Genomic DNA, 18091 nt, shown 5'->3' on the forward strand with positions numbered 1-18091 from the left:
AAGCACCACATAAATTCACCAGCAAATTGGCATTAACTGATCAACACCTAAGTAGACATAAATGAATAACATTTATCTGGCATCGAGCAGATGGGAGGGGGGAGGAGGGGATGGGTATATATATACATAATGAGTGCAATGTGCACCATCTGGAGGATGGACATACTTGAAGGTCTGACTCCAGCGGGGGTGGGGGGCGTGGGGAAGCAACACACGGAACCTAAACATTTGTACCCTCATAATATGCTGAAATTTAAAAAAATGTAAAAAAAAATATTTAAGAATAAACACAGTAGATATTTTAATGAAAGCAATGGTCCTGCCATTCTTTATTTCTCACAATCACACATATTTACAGAAAAAAAGAATCATACATTTTAAATTCTGATCATTATACAGATTTTTTTTGTGGTTGAATAATAAAAGAATGAATCTTTTAGTGACTTTTTAAAATACCTTCAATGTTCGAAGATACCAATTCTCTGATAAACAATCAATAACTGGGGCAAATTCACTTCCAAATGAAAGACAATTAGCACCCATTAAAGGTAAAGAAATGCAACCTCACTGGGGACAGGATCTCTTAGGAGATCTGACCCCAAACCGTATTTTTACCATAGATTCACAATCAATCCAATTTTTCAACCTACATTTTAGAAACTTGGGTGCAAAATTATATGAAAGGGAAATCTCCATAGGTTTTTGTAGGGTTAGAAGAATTTAGCTTTAGAATAACAACATGTGAATCAGTTTTTCCCTCATAAGGCCTTGAAAAAGTTGTATCCTAAGGTGCTATAGAGTGAAACTTTTTTGATAGTCAGTAGTTTCAAACAGATTTTCATTTTTAAAACAATGAATTATAAATTCCTCTTTATAAAAGGCGAAAGGCACAGTAAAACAATGGATATTTGTACTTCACCATTTTATAACTCAAAATAATTCAGAACACAAAATAATTCAGGTGGCCAGCACCTAATCTGTCCTGTAGGTGGCAAAATTATCCTAAGAGGAATCCAAGGACAAGCTTCAGAAATGCTATACTGAGGTTAATAGTGGCAGATGACTTAAAGCTTCATTTGAAAGTTTTAAAATGTTTTCAAGTTTTACAGATGTAAAGATGCCTTTTCTTTTGCTCTGCATTAACATGGATTTGTTTGGATAGTCAGTACAAATGCTCAGAAATAATGTTCTTTTATTTTTCAGGGGCTAGATTTTCAGTCTGATGATTGTTTCTGAAAAATTCTTTTCCCTTTGCTTTTTTGTCCAACAGGTTTTGTTTTATGGTGTGATACGTCTAACTTGAAGGTAGAGAGGCTGGGAAACTAAAAATCAGTTGTTACTGGTCAGTAGCTGTGAAAAGCAAGCCTGAAACCAGTATCTAAAAGGGAGAATATGAAGCTCCCTAGATTTCAGCCAGCTTTACATTTTCTCAATTATCTTGTACTGGATGGAAGAAGAGTAGTAGCAAGACTTTTAAGAAATTATGGATAATTTTTTACAGAATAATTGGGGCACCATGATGATGACTATACTTACGTGTAAGGAACAAAAAAAGTTTGTAAATGATTATAATTAAAGAGTTAACTCTAGTCAAATAACGTTTTATCCTCAAGAGTTGGTATCAATTGTCTTCATAGCTCCTTTGCTTCCTTTCAAGATGAAGATACTAATCTATGGCCTGGATTCGTCATTAAAGAGCCAAACATGAAAAACAGCCAGGGCCACCAAATAAAGACTTGTAGCAAGCATTAAATACATAGTTACTTGAAGAGCTGAGACTAAGTGGAGGATAAAAATGAGAAGTTATAGGCCAGGCACGTGGCTCACACCTGTAATCCTAGCACTCTGGGAGGCTGAGGCAGGAGGATTGCTTGAGGTCAGGAGTTCAAGACCAGCCTGAGCAAGAGTGACACCCTATCTCTACTAAAAACAGAAAAAATTAGCTGGGCATGGTGGCGCATGCCTGTACTCCTAGCTCTTGGGGAACCTGAAGCGGCATGAGAGCCCAGGAGTTTGTGGTCACTATGAGCTAGGCTGATGCCACTGTAGTCTAGCCCAGGCAACAGAGCAAGACTGTCTCAAAACAAACAAACAAACAAATAAACAAAAAAACCCAAAGAAATGATAGAATTAGAATATTCCCCAACCTATAAGGAATGAGCAGATCTAAGCTTTGACTATCAATTTCAGCTAATGTTGCAAAAAGAGAAAAGACATTATGTGCCCTCTGATGAAAGAACAGACCATGACCTATTACAGTCTTGCCAAAAAGATTGAACCTGAGTCTGTTCAAACCTTTGAATCCATGTGCCAATATCCAGAGGACAGAGAAACATGTTAAATTGCATCATGAGTGCACAATTAGCAAAATACAGATTGCAGGAAACCTATAGGTCCTAAGACCAGGTTCTTCAATAGGTAAATTTTAAGCAAAAGGACGGAAGGAGGAACTTGCAGATTAAAAAGAAATATAAAATATAAATCTAATAAAGTGTTTCCTTATAATAATGCATTAGGCTATAATTTTGTGTTTAGCTTTCAGCATTTGTGTTTTATTTTGTAATTTCTAAAGGGTTAAACTTTAAAAAGAAATCAAAGCCCTTAGGGTTTTCCACTAAAAATTATGGATGTGAATACTTCCACTATAAATATCAGATAATGGTTCTTAAGAAATTGCCTATATTACAGAAATGTTTCTAAATAATAAGCTATAAAACTTTGAAAAATATAGTATTAAATTCTCCTATGTGTGTATAGTTATAAAAAGTCAAAGAATTAAGTATACTTTTCTAACACAACATTTATTTTGTTACAGTATTATGTAATACAGTTTGGTTAAATGAACTTTGTGGATTTCCAAAATTTTCCTTTCCTACTCCCATACAAAATTATTCGTGTTATTATATTAGAGATTAAAACAAGAGCATTGGAACAGATTTCATATTTCCTTGAATGTCTGTACTTTGCTTCACTCTCCATCTTTTCACATAGAACAAAGATTAGTATTCATGCCTAACCATGATGATCGTTATTAATATGTAGTATTACACTCAGTATCATCAAATTTGCAAATAGAGACCCTCCACCTACATACATAGCCTGTGTCTCTTGCATATATTGACTGACGTAGCTTAAATTTTTGTTGTTAAATGTCTTAGAAACTCAAGAATGTAAGACAGATTTAAACCATCAAAATGAAAGCAGTTTTTAAATACACTCTACCAATAAACATAGGCAAACATATAACTCTGTTGTACATTTTCGTCCATCAAACATTGACAATCCCTCTACAACTGTTTGAGCAGCATCTTATGGTGCAGTCGAATGGTCCCCTTCCTCTTCCTTTTAATAAAATTATGTTGTGCTCGAGCGATTCATATATTCAAGAAGTGACCGGTCTAAGACTCTTTGGATAAGAGCTTCCTCGATTATATTAAAATCCTACAATAAAGAAAAATGATTAGAAACATCCAGAGTCAAAAGTATTTCAGAAAGTGAGTGGATGATGGTCAACGCCATGACCTCATTTTGCAGGAAACTAAAGCCCTAAGTTACGTCCAAGGTTACACAAAGCCTGTCACAGAACCCAGGACTTTTGCCTTGGGGCTAATACATTTTCCATTTCACTTAACTGTCTATATCAATTAACTAGTTACTGTTTTTGTTTTTTTTTTGAGACAGAGTCTCACTTTGTTGCCCAGGCTAGAGTGAGTGCCGTGGTGTCAGCCTAGCTCACAGCAACCTCAAACTCCTGGGCTCAAGCAATCCTGCTGCCTCAGCCTCCCGAGTAGCTGGGACTACAGGCATACGCCACCATGCCTGGCTAATTTTTTCTATATATATTAGTTGTCCAATTAATTTCTTTCTATTTATAGTAGAGACAGGGTCTCGCTCGTGCTCAGGCTGGTTTCGAACTCCTGACCTGGAGCAATCTGCCCGCCTCAGCATCCCAGAGTGCTAGGATTACAGGCGTGAGCCACCGGCGCCTAGCCAACTAGTTACTGTTATTTGAAGTTTTTATCTGATATAATTAGTAGTTTTTAGTCAACATTACAAATGCTGGTCAGAGAGCTATGTTCCACACACACATGTCCCATGGAGGTAAGGTGTTCCCACAGGATTCCTCAATGCCAGCAATACTATTGTGAATGAATATCTATTTCTGAAAGAAAAAAAAAATTGTTGAAAACAAAACTCTCTTTCTCCTCATTTCCCTATGTATCAAAATGGAATTCAAAGTCAGCACATTCTATAAATAAAACAAAAACCGTTAAGAACCCTACCCTCTGCAATCCCTCTTCTCTTCCATAATTAACAAACAACAAAACTGAAATCTCCATTCAAAGTCCATTCCAAAACATAAAAACAAATAAACAAAATCCAAAGGAAAGCCATAAAGGACAGTGGAGCACAAGGTTTGGACATGATACCGGCTTGTTCTTAGGCAATTTAGTTAATCTTTGAGCTTCAGATATTTCACAGTTAAATGAGGATAAAAATATTCACCTCACAGAAGTTGCTGCAAGGAATAAAATGAGATAATAATATGCATAAAGTGTCTAGCTTAGTCCAGGGTAGCTCAGGAAACAAAAAATCAAAACAAAGAACACTACTTCAGGCTCACTTTCCAAACCCAAGAATATGGTTTTGAGTGGCTGAAAATATTCTTATCAAAGTAGCTTCATCCTGACTAGCTCTGGGGTCATCCTTCGTCTGAAAGATCTTGAGCATAGATGGAACATGAGTAACTAGACAGGCATGGAATCGACCTGCTTTTCGAACATCTTATAGAGTTGAGATAAAGGGGAACCCTTTATGTTAGCAATGAGAACCCATGGACCCAAACCAGGTTCTAGAACCTGTGTGCCTTACGAGAGAAGAGATGGAGTGGAGAATACGAAGCCTCTGTCATGTAGCTTGTTCAATTCTTCACGTGGTCCTAATAATCCTACTTATTCCCACCCCATCTCCAAATTGCCTAACATCTGTGGCTGAACTGTGCCAACCACTTTATATGCATTACCTAATCCTAAACAAGAGCTTTTGGGAGTAGGTGCTTTTGCTTTATGCACCTAACAAATAAACAAACTGAGCTTCAGAGGTTAAATATCTTCCCCAAGGTCACATACAGCTGTGACAGAGCTATTACTTAAATCTAGGTTAGAACTCAAGCTTCTTGTGTCCGATCTAGATAGCTCTTTCCAATGGGCATATCAGAAAGCATAGAGAAAAGTTTCAAATGACAATCTTCGACAATTATTAAATTTTATCTTGAGATTGCATAAAAAGAAAACAGTCGAAATCATGGAACAATTATATCCAAATTTAAATTTAACCCTTTACATTTTATGTATTTAGATAAAAGTAACAAATAAAATATATTATTTCAGAACATGACTGTGAGTGATTTTCTTCCTTACAATAGGCAATACTTCTTTGCTGAGAGGGACTTGGGGACAATGCCTTATCCCCACCTGGCAACATATGGACCAAAGTAGAGCAAAGGCTACGTTAACTTTTCTTTTCCCCCAGTAGAGATCGTTCCATTGCATATGTTAAGTTTTTGTTTGCTATTTATTCTAATTTCTGACAATGAGAAATATATTGATGAGCATTAAGACTATTCATACTATATGTCACTTTTCTTCTACTTTAAAAACTCTTAATATAATGAGATTGATCATGAGTTGGTTACTGAGGCCAGGTCATGGGTAAACAGGGGTTCATTATGTTATTCTGTATACTTTTGTGTACATTTAAATTGTTTTCATAATAGATTTTTATTGTTTAAAATTTTCAATCGGCCAGGCGTGGTGGCTCAGGCCTGTAACCCTAGCACTCTGGGAGGCCGAGGCAGGAGGACTGTTTGAGCTCAAGAGTTTGAGACCAGCCTGAGCAAGAGCGAGACCCTGTCTCTACTATAAATAGAAAGAAATTAATTGGCCAACTAATGTATATAGAAAATATTAGCCAGGCATGGTGGAGCATGCTTGTAGTCCCAGCTACTTGGGAGGCTGAGGCAGGAGGATTGCTTGAGCCCAGGAGTTTGAGGTTGCTGTGAGCTAGGCTGACGCCACCGCACTTACTCTAGCCTGGGCAACAAAGCAAAACTCTGTCTCAAAAAACAAAAAAAAAGAAAAAGAAAAAATTAGCAGGGCATGGTGGCACATGCCTGTAGTCCCAGCTACTTGGGAGGCTAAGGAAGGAGGATTGCTTGAGCCCAGGTGTTTGAGGTTGCTGTGATCTAGGCTGACACCATGCCCACTCTAGCCTGGGCAACAGAGTGAAACTCTGTCTCAAAAAAAAAATTTTTTTTTCAATAAACACACGTTATGTGTTTCATGGAATTTAAAATAAAAAATGAGAAGGCCCATATGTCTTACTATATTCATAATGTCATGTCTAATCTATTATTAGCCATGCAACATACTATAAAAGCAACTGGATGTAGGACAAACTCTGAGCCATTCCATTATATATATATATATAGAGAGAGAGAGAGAGAGAGACAGGTCTTGCTCTGTTGCCCAGGCTAGAGTGCAGTGGCGTCATGGAAGCTCACTGCAGCTTCCAGCTCTGGGCTCAAGGGATCCTCCTGCTTCTCAGCCTTCCGAATAACTCATACTATAGCTCAGAGAACAAGCCCACACCACCACACCTGGCTAATTTTCCTGCTTTTTGTAGAGATGGGGTCTCGCTATTGCCACGTTGGTGTTGAACTCCTGGGTTCAAGCAATTCTCTCACCTTGGCCTCCCAAAGTGCTAGGATTACAGGTGTGGGCCACCAAGCCTTGCCCATTTCATTATTCATGGGATTTCTTCTCAGCTATGTAAGTTCTCAACTCAACAATTATCGTAAATATATACAGGGAGAGACTAGAGACTAGAGTAAAAGTTAAAATAATTTAAAAGTTAAATCTGGTTCTTTATAAATGGCTATCTAGATCACAAAGAGAATAATTTTGTCCAAAGCAGATAACCACTTCAATATTAACATTCAAATTTATAAAACACTTTATTTTCATGATTTCCGACTTAATGCTAACACTTAACACTTTAGCTATATACACATTTTTTTCCTCTCATTCATTTGGATTAAGAAGGTAAGCTTAACACAGACAGCATAAAATCATAATGTAAAAATAAGAAAATGTACTTACTATGAAATCGTCATAAAACAAAGTGTGACTAACTTGCAAATGTCTTATTAAACTGCCATTGAAGATACTTGGATTCTCATTAGGTATTAAACGGCAAAGTGGACAGAACTGGAAAGAAACAAGACCAAGAGTTCAAGAAAGAATTTTTTTAAAATAATCTTTAGTGTCAGAATTTTAAAAAATAAGTAATGATTCAACAAAGTGAATTTTAACTTTATAAATCCATTGGCCATACTTCAGTATTATGTTATGAAATTGCATAAATGTTAAAGAAACATTAAATAAAACTGCATTTCTTTCTCTCTTTTTTTTTTGAGACAGAGTCTGCATTTGTTGCCCAGGCTAGAGTGAGTGCCATTGCATCAGCCTAGCTCACAGCAACCTCAAACTCCTGGGCTCAAGCGATCCTCCTGCCTCAGCCTCCCGAGTAGCTGGGACTATAGGCATTCACCACCACACCCGGCTCATTTTTTCTATATATATTAGTTGGCCAATTAATTTCTTTCTATTTATAGTAGAGACAGGGTCTCGCTCTTGCTCAGGCTGGTTTCGAACTCCTGACCTGGGGCAATCTGCCCGCCTCAGCCTCCCAGAGTGCTAGGATTACAGGCGTGAGCCATTTATTTCTTCATATACATTTCTCATCCATATGCACACTTAACAGTATAACTATCTGTTTCATATTTATCAATTTATTATTTAAACAATATTACAGTTAGTAGATATGCTTTAATTTACTTAATTAGTTGCCTACCTCTTGGAATACTTTGTATGTGGATATTTTGTTAATGCAAATGACATCACCTCTACTATTTACCTTTTGGGGGATTATTTCCTTAGGATAAATGCCCAGAAATGGAGATCACTAGGTCAACAGTTATGAACATTTATGGTTCACAGTATCTATTGCTCTATAGCTTTTTCCTGCCATCAGCAATATATTAATAGGTTAAAACACAGCACCATTACTTATTATTTACATATATTTTCCTAAGTTAAGAGCCATTAATGGCTAGCTTTAAAACTTTTTCATTTTGAGATATTTATAAACTCACAAGAAATTATAAAAATAATGCAGAGAGATCTCATGTCCCCATCACCTAGCTTCCCCAAATGGTAACATCTGACATAACTACAGGACATTGTTGAAATCAGGAAATTGGCAATTAACCAGACTAACAGACTTTACTTAGATCCACCAGTTTTTATATATAGTCATATTTTTAGGTGTGTGTGTGTGTGTGTGTGTGTGTGTGTATACTTCTACGAAGTTGTATAACATATATAGATTTGTACAACCACAACACAATCAAGATATAGAACTGTTCTGTTACTATGAAGAAAACTCCACTGTGCTGTTACCCTTTTACTTCTTCCTCTTTCCCTAACTTCTGATCTGTTCTCTGCTTCTGTAATTTCATCATTTTGAGAGTGCTATATAAATAGAATTATACAGCTACTGTCCCCAAGCCCCGGGCCACAACCATGGCCTGTTAGGAACCCGGCCCCACAGCAGGAGGTAAGCGGGCAGCAAGCCAGTGAGGGAGCGAAGCTGCGTCTGTATTTACAGCCACGTCCATCGCTGGCATCCCCACCTGAGCTCCGCCTCCTGTCAGATCAGTAGCGGCATTAAATTCTGGTGGAAGCTTGAACCCTACTGTAAACTGCACATATGACAGATCTAGGTTGTGTGCTCCTTATGAGAATCTAATGCCTGATGATCTGCATAGATGGAGCTGAGGCGGTGATACTAGCACTGGGGAGTGGCTGCAAATGCAGATTATCATCAGCAGAGAGGTTAACAATGTAATAATAACAGAAATAAAGTGCACAATAAACGCAATGTGCTAGAATCATCTCGAAACCACCCCGACTTTCCCCAGTCTTGTGGAAAAACTGTCTCCCATTAAACCTATCCCTGGGGCCAAAAAGGTTGGGGACTGCTGTTATAAAGTATTTAACTTTTTTTTCTTTTGTGGAGAGCCCAGGCATGAGGGCAGTGGCATGATCATAGCTCGCTGCAACCTCAAACTCCTGGGCTCAAGTGATCCTCTTGCCTTCCAAGCCTTCCAAGTAGCTGGGACTATCTGTATGCACCACTATGCCCAGCTAATTTTAAATTTTTTTTTTTTTTTTTTTTTTTTGAGACAGAGTCTCACTTTGTTGCACAGGCTAGAGTGAGTGCCGTAGCATCAGCCTAGCTCACAGCAACCTCAAACTCCTGGGCTCAAGCAATCCTCCTGCCTCAGCCTTCCGAGTAGCTGGGACTACAGGCATGCGCCGCCATGCCCGGCTAATTTTTTTTCTATATATATTAGTTGGCCAATTAATTTCTTTCTGTTTAGAGTAGAGACGGGGTCTCACTCTTGCTCAGGCTGGTTTCGAACTCCTGACCTCGAGCAATCCGCCCGCCTCGGCCTCCCAGAGTGCTAGCATTACAGGCGTGAGCCACTGCGCCTGGCCTAATTTTTATATTTTTTATAGAGCTGGGGTGTTGCTATATTGCTCAAGCTGGTCTTGAATGCCTGGCCTCAATCAATCCTCCTACTCTGGCCTCTAGAGTGTTAGGATTATAGGCATGAGCCACTGCACCTGGCAGTATTTAACTTCTTGAGATTGGTTTTTTCCACTGAGCACAATGACTCTGAGATCCATCGAAGTTGTTGGGTACATCAATAGTTCCTTGCTTTTTATTGATGAGTGTTATTCCATGGTATGGATAGCTCACAGTTTGGTTATCCATTTACCTTTTGAAGAATGTCTGCATTGTTTCCAGTTTTTGTTTGTTACAAATAAAGCTGCTATGGTATGAATTTATAGATAATACTGAATATTTAGATACAGATGTTCATGTGTTAATTTTTAAAACTATGATATGCAGACTCATCATGAATGCCAAGTGTGTGTTGTTAGGCAGGGAATTAGGTAGTATTTTCATTTCATCCTCACAGTGAATTGTTATCCTTATTTTGTACATCAGTGCAATTTCAGAGGGAAGAAAAACTAGCTTGAATTTACCCAGCTATAAGTATCAGACTGTAATCTGTAATCCAGGCCTTCAATAGATAATCCAATGTTTTGGGGTCTTTTTCTCACATTCTAACAGTATCCAATTTATCAGCTTGGATGATAACATTTTTTTTTAATTTAAATGCTCTCTTTTAATATTATTCTTTTCTTTCTTATTGTTTTATGAGGACCTCAGTTTCAATATGTTCAATTTCTATAAATAAAGGCCAATTTCTGAATTTTGTTTGACTCCATTAATCTTTATGTCTTGTTTATAATAAAATTACATACTTTAAATTATTATTATTTTATAATCATTTATGATATTCCAGTGCTAGCTACTTTGCTTAATTGACAACACTAGCTATACCAAGATAGCATTTATCCTATCCTGAGACTACTATATATAATAAAAACAGAGCTGAGACCAAGAAATATTTTAACAGAAGAACAATATTATTAACATTTCAAGGTGTGAGAGAAGGAACACCAGTTATAGAAATTTGTTCATTCAACACTCTGGTCCTTTATGTGACAGGTGCAAAGTAGGCATTCCATAAATGCCAAACATTTACTACTATCTATCTGATCCCTGTCCTTGAAGAGTTGGGGCTCCCTGAGGGAAGAAACTACATGTGTCCTGCGGACCCCTACATTCCTGGTATCCAGAAAATAGTTTCCAATATCATCTCAACTTCTCACAGACTTACCGTTGGCAAGTAATCAATCTTAACCTGTAAAATGAGTATTATTTGTGCCCAAGGACTGTTGGTAGATTTCAAGTAATTCATCATTTAATATTATGAGGCTCAGTCATTATATTAGCTCAGTCTTTGGCACAAGTAATAAATGGTTGCCATCATTGTCACTTAAGCAGATAATTCCAATATAGTATAGCAAGCACTACAGCCAAGATATGAACAGACAATTGTTTAAGATCTAAAAAGGGAATTATAAATTTTGCTCAGGAAGCCTGGAAAGGCTTCAGCTGAGCTGCCTCTGACTTGGAGAATGAGCCAGCCAGCCCAGCAGCCAGGAGCATCACAGGCAGGGGAATCAATGTGGGAAGAGGCAGGAAGTCGTAAAGGGACCGGCCCTGCTTAGGTAATGGGAAAAGCTCAGTGTAGCTGAAGGAAGGGTGTGGTGGGGAAGTGGCGAGAGAAGAGTTTAGAAGGATAAGCTGGTGCCACCTCTGCTCAGTACTAACTCAAGCACCTAACATGGTGTCTGTAGGCAATTCTGTAGGATGACACCAGGACTCAGAGGCGCAGAGATGACCACGCCCATGGGTCCTACCATTGAAGAGCTGATTAGAGTGTAGTGGAGGACAGAGATACGGAAAACTTGGAATTATAAGCAGAAAAGGTTTTGGTTTTAGCCTTATGTTAATAGGGAACAAATGCAGGTTTCAGTCTCTGGTGTACATAAAACTTAATTGTGTGACTGAAGAAACATCCACCAGAAGGACACTGCAAAACAACAGGCTGAAGTCTGTACTACTCAAAAACATCTTTTGTTTCTTAAACTGTGAGATTTGACCTGAGGGAAGAATGGGAAGGGGAAAACAAAAACGGTAGGTGAGAGACAGACTGATCATTACATAAAAACCTAAGTATTCACTTACACTCACCCTAATGTTGCCAATATCCTAGCATCAGCCATCCTTTATTATTTGTCTCTATTCCATGCTCCCAGGCCATGCTATTTCTATCAGGAACCAACAACTGTACAGTTACATTCCAAAGATGTTGGCCTCTTCTCAGTATGGACTTCTGATGGTGAATGCAATAGGCTAATAACAGCCACTATCTTAGAAGCTGCTACCAACTTCAGATAATTGAAAACTATTTCTATGATAGCCTCCTATTTATCAGACATGGTGACAGTGTCATGTCCGATAGCCTCCCATTTATCAGACATTGTGACAGTGTCATGTCCTGGTACTCACTAGAGGGCAGGTCCTTAGTAGATGGGCTCACAGCCCATTCACTGTGCAGGTCAATGCACAGTAGATCAGGACATCTACCTGTCCCGATTTGCGACCTAACAGCTTAGGGAAGAACCTCACCCCATCCTACTGATGCCTTCAGTTGATTCCCCTTAGCCTTGGGATTTATATCTTCTGGTGTTGAGCCTATTGATTCCAAATTGTCCCTTTGTAATTAACCGTTATTTTGGAGACAGAGTCTCATTCTGTTGGCCGGGCTAGAGTGTTGTGGCTCACAGCAACCTCAAATTCCTGGGCTCAAGTGATCCTCCTGCCTCAGCCTCCCGAGTAGCTGGGACTATAGGCATGTGCCACCATGCCTGGCTAATTTTTTTTCTATATATACTTTTAGTTGTCCAGCTAATTTCTTTCTAATTTTAGTAGAGACAGGGTCTCGCTCTTGTTCAGGCTGGTCCTGAACTCCTGAGCTCAAAGGTCCACCCACCTCAGCCTCCCAGAGTGCTAGGATTACAGGCGTGAGCCCCCTTGCCCGGCCTGTAATTAACATTCATTTATTATTCTTTCTTTTCAAAAAACTATAAAGCCAAAGATAGCCAACATCCTTGAGTACATTTTCTCTACTTTTGTTTACAGATGAGCAAATTGAAGACCAAAAGTACTCACTCTCTAGAAAAAGGGGACAGATCGCCTGACAGAGGATGCTTTAATAGGATTAAAACAAAAAGTACACTTAATGTGTATGAAAGCAGACGTTTCTTTCCACTTTTAATCAGATGAAGAAGATTCTTTTGAAAGGATATTTATCCTCCAAATCCCCAGAATATAGATTATGCAATGCTGGTCAACAAAGAATCAAATAAAAAAATACAGTCCTATTTCTAGCTTGCCCTTGCTTCAACGTTTGAAACAAAGCAATGGTTCTCAGGGTGGGGTCCTCAGACCAGCAGCATCAGCATCACCTGGCAACTTATTAGAAGCGAAAATTTTCAGGCCAGGCTCGGTGGCTCTCGCCAGTAATCCTAGCACTCTGGGAGGCCTAGGTGGGTGAATCATTTGAGCTCAGGAGCTCTTGCTCTAGCCTGAGCAAGACCAAGACCCCCATCTCTACTAAAAATAGAAAAATTAGCTGGACAATAAAAAAATATATAGAAAAAAATTAGCCGGGCATGGTGACACATGCCGGTAGTCCCAGCTACTTGGGAGGCTGAGGCAGAAGGATTGCTTGAACCCAGGAATTTGAGGTTGCTGTGAGCTAGGCTGAAGCCACGGCACTCTAGCCCAGGTGACAGAGTGAGACTCTATCTCAAAAAATAAATAAATAAATAAAAGAAGTGCAAATTTTCAGGCTGCAGCTCAGACCTACTAAATTAGACACTCTAGGGCTAGGGGCTTAGCAATCTGTAGTTAAGTAAGCATTCCAGGTCATTCTGATGCATGATAAAGTTTGAGGACCACTGTCTTAAAGAAAATGTAATTCCTTTTAGAGAAACAAAATGAACAGTAGGGGAATAAATGAGAAATTCTACATCTAATACCTAGGTTGAAATAGATAAACACCTTCCTTAACTCCAGTACCTATACAAAAAAGTCTTTTGGGAGTTTCATTTTACTGAGAATCATTATCAGACCAGAAGTATGACTAATCATTTAAAAAGCTAGTGAAATGCTAAATAATGAACAGCACAGATAGTATTCAATTATCTTGAGTAATGGTTGATGGTCCTTCTATTCTGCATTCACTGACCATTCTTGGAGCACTGTGTTCTATTTTAAGTGCTAGGTAAGGGAAACATCAATAAACTGCAATAGATACAGAAGGAAAATCAAGATGTCGAGACATCTAGAAATAAAACTCTTGTAACTAGGTTACCATTCTGGAAAATTTCAAGCACTGACAAAGTAAATCACTTACTATCTTAAGAGGGAGGCTGCATTAGATTACCTCTGAGAAGGCTTCTCTCTATGATCATATAAAAATCTTCATTGGCTCAATACTACAAAGAGCCCAAGTACGCTATAAAATAGAAATGCTGTTGTATGTCTATTATGTATAAGCTCTGGACAGAGAGCTGGGGGAGAAGATTTGCAATTTTTTGTCAAAATCACTGTTGGCATGAAGCCAAGTGCATTGAGTTTCTTTTGCACCTGTGCTCATTCTTCTAGTATAATCCATGAGAAGTCTGAAATTTTCCCACTATGTTCTTTATTCATGTGAGTCATTTTCTCTGAGCTTTGTAGGACAATTTTAGAACAGTCTAGATTCACAAGGAGTCAATACCCAAAGTCTGTCCACTTTATAAGATAATAAAATCTCTCCTTTCTCCTACATGATTTACCTACTCTCCTTTTCAGGAATGCTGAAGAGAGTCCTTGGGAATTCCAGGAAAAAAAACTTTCTATGTGATGTAAAAAAAAATTCTTTCAGAAAGACACACAGAATAAGTGGAATTTCTTAAGTTTCTTCGAATTAAGAATTTTTCTTAAATTAGTAAAATTTCTTAACTCTATTTGTTCTTAGCTTTGCAAGACACTGAAAAGCTTTCATTTAGGATGGGAGTATTTCTATTCAAGATCAGCGGGCTTTCCCTATCTGGAGAAAGTATTTAAATGTTTTCTTAAGAGGATTTAATATTATTTACTTGCTGCTAGATTTTCTTTAATAGGGAGCAACAATGTTGGAACTATAAAAACGAAGTAAAGCGGGGATATGGTGGCTCACGCCTGTAATCCTACCACTCTGGGAAGCCGAGGCAGGTGGATTGCTCGAGGTTAGGAGTTCAAAACCAGCCTGAGCAAGAGCGAGACCCCGTCTCTACTATAAATAGAAAGAAATTAATTGGCCAACTAATATATATAGAAAAAAAAAATTAGTCGGGCATGGTGGCACATGCCTGCAGTCCCAGCTACCCAGGCAACAGAGTGAGACTCCAGATATACACATCAGTGCTTTCATTCTTTTTTTCTTGAGACAGAGTCTCACTCTGTTGCCCCAGCTAGAGTGTCGTGGCGTCAGCCTAGCTCACAGCAACCTCAAACTCCTGGGCTCAAGCGATCCTTCTGGCTCAGCCTCCCGAGTAGCTGGGACTACAGGCATGCACCACCATGCCCGACTAATTAATAATACTTCTTCTCTAAAGTAGGAATAAAATAGACACTTTGCAGATTAAATAAAATATTATTTAAATTTTCTTCCCCCTTAAAAGATCCTTTAGGGCAAGGGCAAATCATATATCTCTTATTTCCTTATGCCTTGCACCTAGTGTAATTCCTAGCACATAGCAGACACCTCATGAATAAAGAACTAGTTTTTAGGATAAAGATGTCCAGTAATTTTCTTTCTCTTCTGATAGAGCTTTTGCTGCTTAAAGTTTGTTTTTGTTTGTTTGTTTTTCTTTTTTAAAAAATGCCTTCTAATTCATATCAGTTCCTATACCAGAGTATTTAGGCCAGTTAGGGATGGGAAAAGAATAGTTACTGATACACAGAATCAGATGAGAGTTCGTTTTCAATTATATACCACTCCTTCTTCCCTAAATTCTGATACAATCACCTTCTCTCCCTAGGGGAGTACTCACCCACCTTCATGAATCACTATTACTTATGGGAACATAATGATTTTGTTCAATATTATATTCTTTACATATGCTGGGACAGAGCACAGGTTGAGAATTACCAATGTAAGGGCTTCTAAGAATACATAAAATGTACAGAAATATTCATAAGAACATATGACCTTTGATCATCAGGGTCATAGATGTGAGCATCTAACATGGGTACATTAGGACATGTTTCTCAAAGTCTGTCATAGCAAACACCAAAGACACAGAAACGGATTGGATCCTGCTCCATGTGTACATGGATTCAAGCATCCTGTCCCCATCCCAGTCTTTCTGAACTGGTTCTCACCAGGGTCTTTAAAAAGACACCTCTCCATTATCCCATTAAGAATAAGGGTAAGGCTGGGCGTGGTGGCTCACGCCTGTAATCCTAGCACTCTGGGAGGCCGAGGTGGGCGGATTGCTCGAGGTCAGGAGTTCGAAACCAGCCTGAGCAAGAGCGAGACCCCATCTCTACTATAAATAGAAAGAAATTAATTGGCCAACTAATATATATATATATATACAAAAAAAAAAAAATTAGCCGGGCATGGTGGCGCATGCCTGTAGTCCCAGCTACTTGGGAGGCTGAGGCAGCAGGATTGCTTGAGCCCAGGAGATTGAGGTTGCTGTGAGCTAGGCTGACGCCATGGCACTCACTCTAGCCAGGGCAACAAAGCGAGACTCTGTCTCCAAAAAAAAAAAAAAAAGAATAAGGGTAAGATCACTGACAGAACACAACCACCAGGGCATTCGGCCTTCTAGTTCCCCAAACCCTGGCTTCCCTGCACCCCTATTTTGGTACTGTTACAGAGTATTCCCAAAAGAAAATCATTCTCCACACAGATGCTCAATAGCCCTCACTGTGAATCAGGTATATTTTATACTATAAAACTTGAACTCTATTTCTAAAATATGTGTATGACTGATTTAATAAAGAATAGGAAAGTAGGTGGCAGAACTTAACTTTTTTCTGGTACCCTTTTCTTAGGTTCTAAAAGCACAGATGCCATAAACATCATATTTTACTGTTGAGGGCTTTTTTTTTTTTTTTTTTTTGAGACAGAGTCTCGCTTTGTTGCCCAGGCTAGAGTGAGTGCCGTGGCGTCAGCCTCGCTCACAGCAACCTCAAACTCCTGGGCTCGAGTGATCCTTCTGCCTCAGCCTCCCGGGTAGCTGGGACTACAGGCATGCGCCACCATGCCCGGCTAATTTTTTTTTATATATATATCAGTTGGCCAATTAATTTCTTTCTATTTGTAGTAGAGACGGGGTCTCGCTCTTGCTCAGGCTGGTTTTGAACTCCTGACCTTGAGCAATCCGCCCGCCTCGGCCTCCCAAGAGCTAGGATTACAGGCGTGAGCCACAGCGCCCGGCCCTGTTGAGGGCTTTTAATTACCAAGTATTATCTATATATGCAGTCTAATATCAAAGATCTTTAATGAAGAAGATGTCTATCATGTTCTTCTGAGGTCAGAAGATGATTTCTAAGAGAACAAGTGTGTAAGAGTTGGAAGACAGTGTGCTCACGTTACAGACATCTCAAGAGGCAAAAGATTCAACCCTGAATGGCTATGACAAGGGACACTCAACTCCACCATCTGTGGTTTAGACTAACCTCTACAGCAACTCAAGCCAATTATAGAACACTTTCCATACGATGATAAATGCCATATGAGGAATTGATTAAAGATTATTGAATCCAATACCAAAAAGAGAAAAGAGACATGCATTGAAAATATTTATAGGCAAATATGTAACCTAAATCAAGATACCAGATTGCAGACCTAATTTAGTGGGAGCCTGAAAGCAAATCTATTGAAGATTTTTCTTCCTTCCAAACATTAATGCACATACACCCCTTCTGCCCAGTCAAGTCACAGATACCCTAAGCACTCGTGGGAATAAAGCTGCCATGGGGGAGGACTGGCTCAGCCTGTGGCCACCACAGTTTGTGTTTCAAACCAATAGCAGTCCTGTCCCTTCCTTAAGGAATGAGCCTCCAGAGTTTGGTAGAAAACATGGAACTACTAGAACCTTTGAATATGGGTAAATGGAGTTAAGTTTTTCTTTAATGTCCTTTTTTCATATCACTACATCCTACCATGTGTTAGACACTCTGCCAAGAACTGGGAATGCAGGCCGGGCGTGGTGGCTCACGCCTGTAATCCTAGCACTCTGGGAGGCTGAGGTGGGAGGATGGCTTAAGCTCAGGAGTTCGAAACCAGCCTGAGCAAAAGTGAGACCCCGTTTCTACTAAAAAATAAAAAGAAATTTGCCTGGGCAACTAAAAATATTAAAAAAAAAAACAAACATTAGCCGGGTGTAGTGGCACACACCTGTAGTCCCAGCTACTTGGGAGGCTGAGGCAGGAGGAT

General features: G+C 39.0%; 1 protein-coding gene across 2 annotated transcripts in view; it reads right to left on the reverse strand.

Moving 5' to 3' along the window:
• Window positions 1-299: 299 nt before the first annotated feature.
• The window catches only part of RNF125 (ring finger protein 125), a 46938-nt gene continuing 29146 nt past the window's right edge, over window positions 300-18091 (reverse strand). Inside the window, exons 5-6 of one of the 2 annotated variants that reach the window (XM_075993573.1) lie at window positions 7194-7268; window positions 300-3441 (exon numbers count right to left, since the gene is read on the reverse strand). In XM_075993573.1, the coding sequence (XP_075849688.1) occupies window positions 3355-3441; window positions 7194-7268 (162 nt within the window). In that variant the 3' untranslated portion in view covers window positions 300-3354. Of the gene's footprint in view, window positions 3442-7160; window positions 7269-18091 lie in introns of both variants that reach the window. The other variant, XM_012782566.3, reaches the window with a different exon arrangement.

This window comes from Microcebus murinus, chromosome 17 (assembly GCF_040939455.1).
Source record: "Microcebus murinus isolate Inina chromosome 17, M.murinus_Inina_mat1.0, whole genome shotgun sequence".
NCBI classification, from domain to species: domain Eukaryota; kingdom Metazoa; phylum Chordata; class Mammalia; order Primates; family Cheirogaleidae; genus Microcebus; species Microcebus murinus.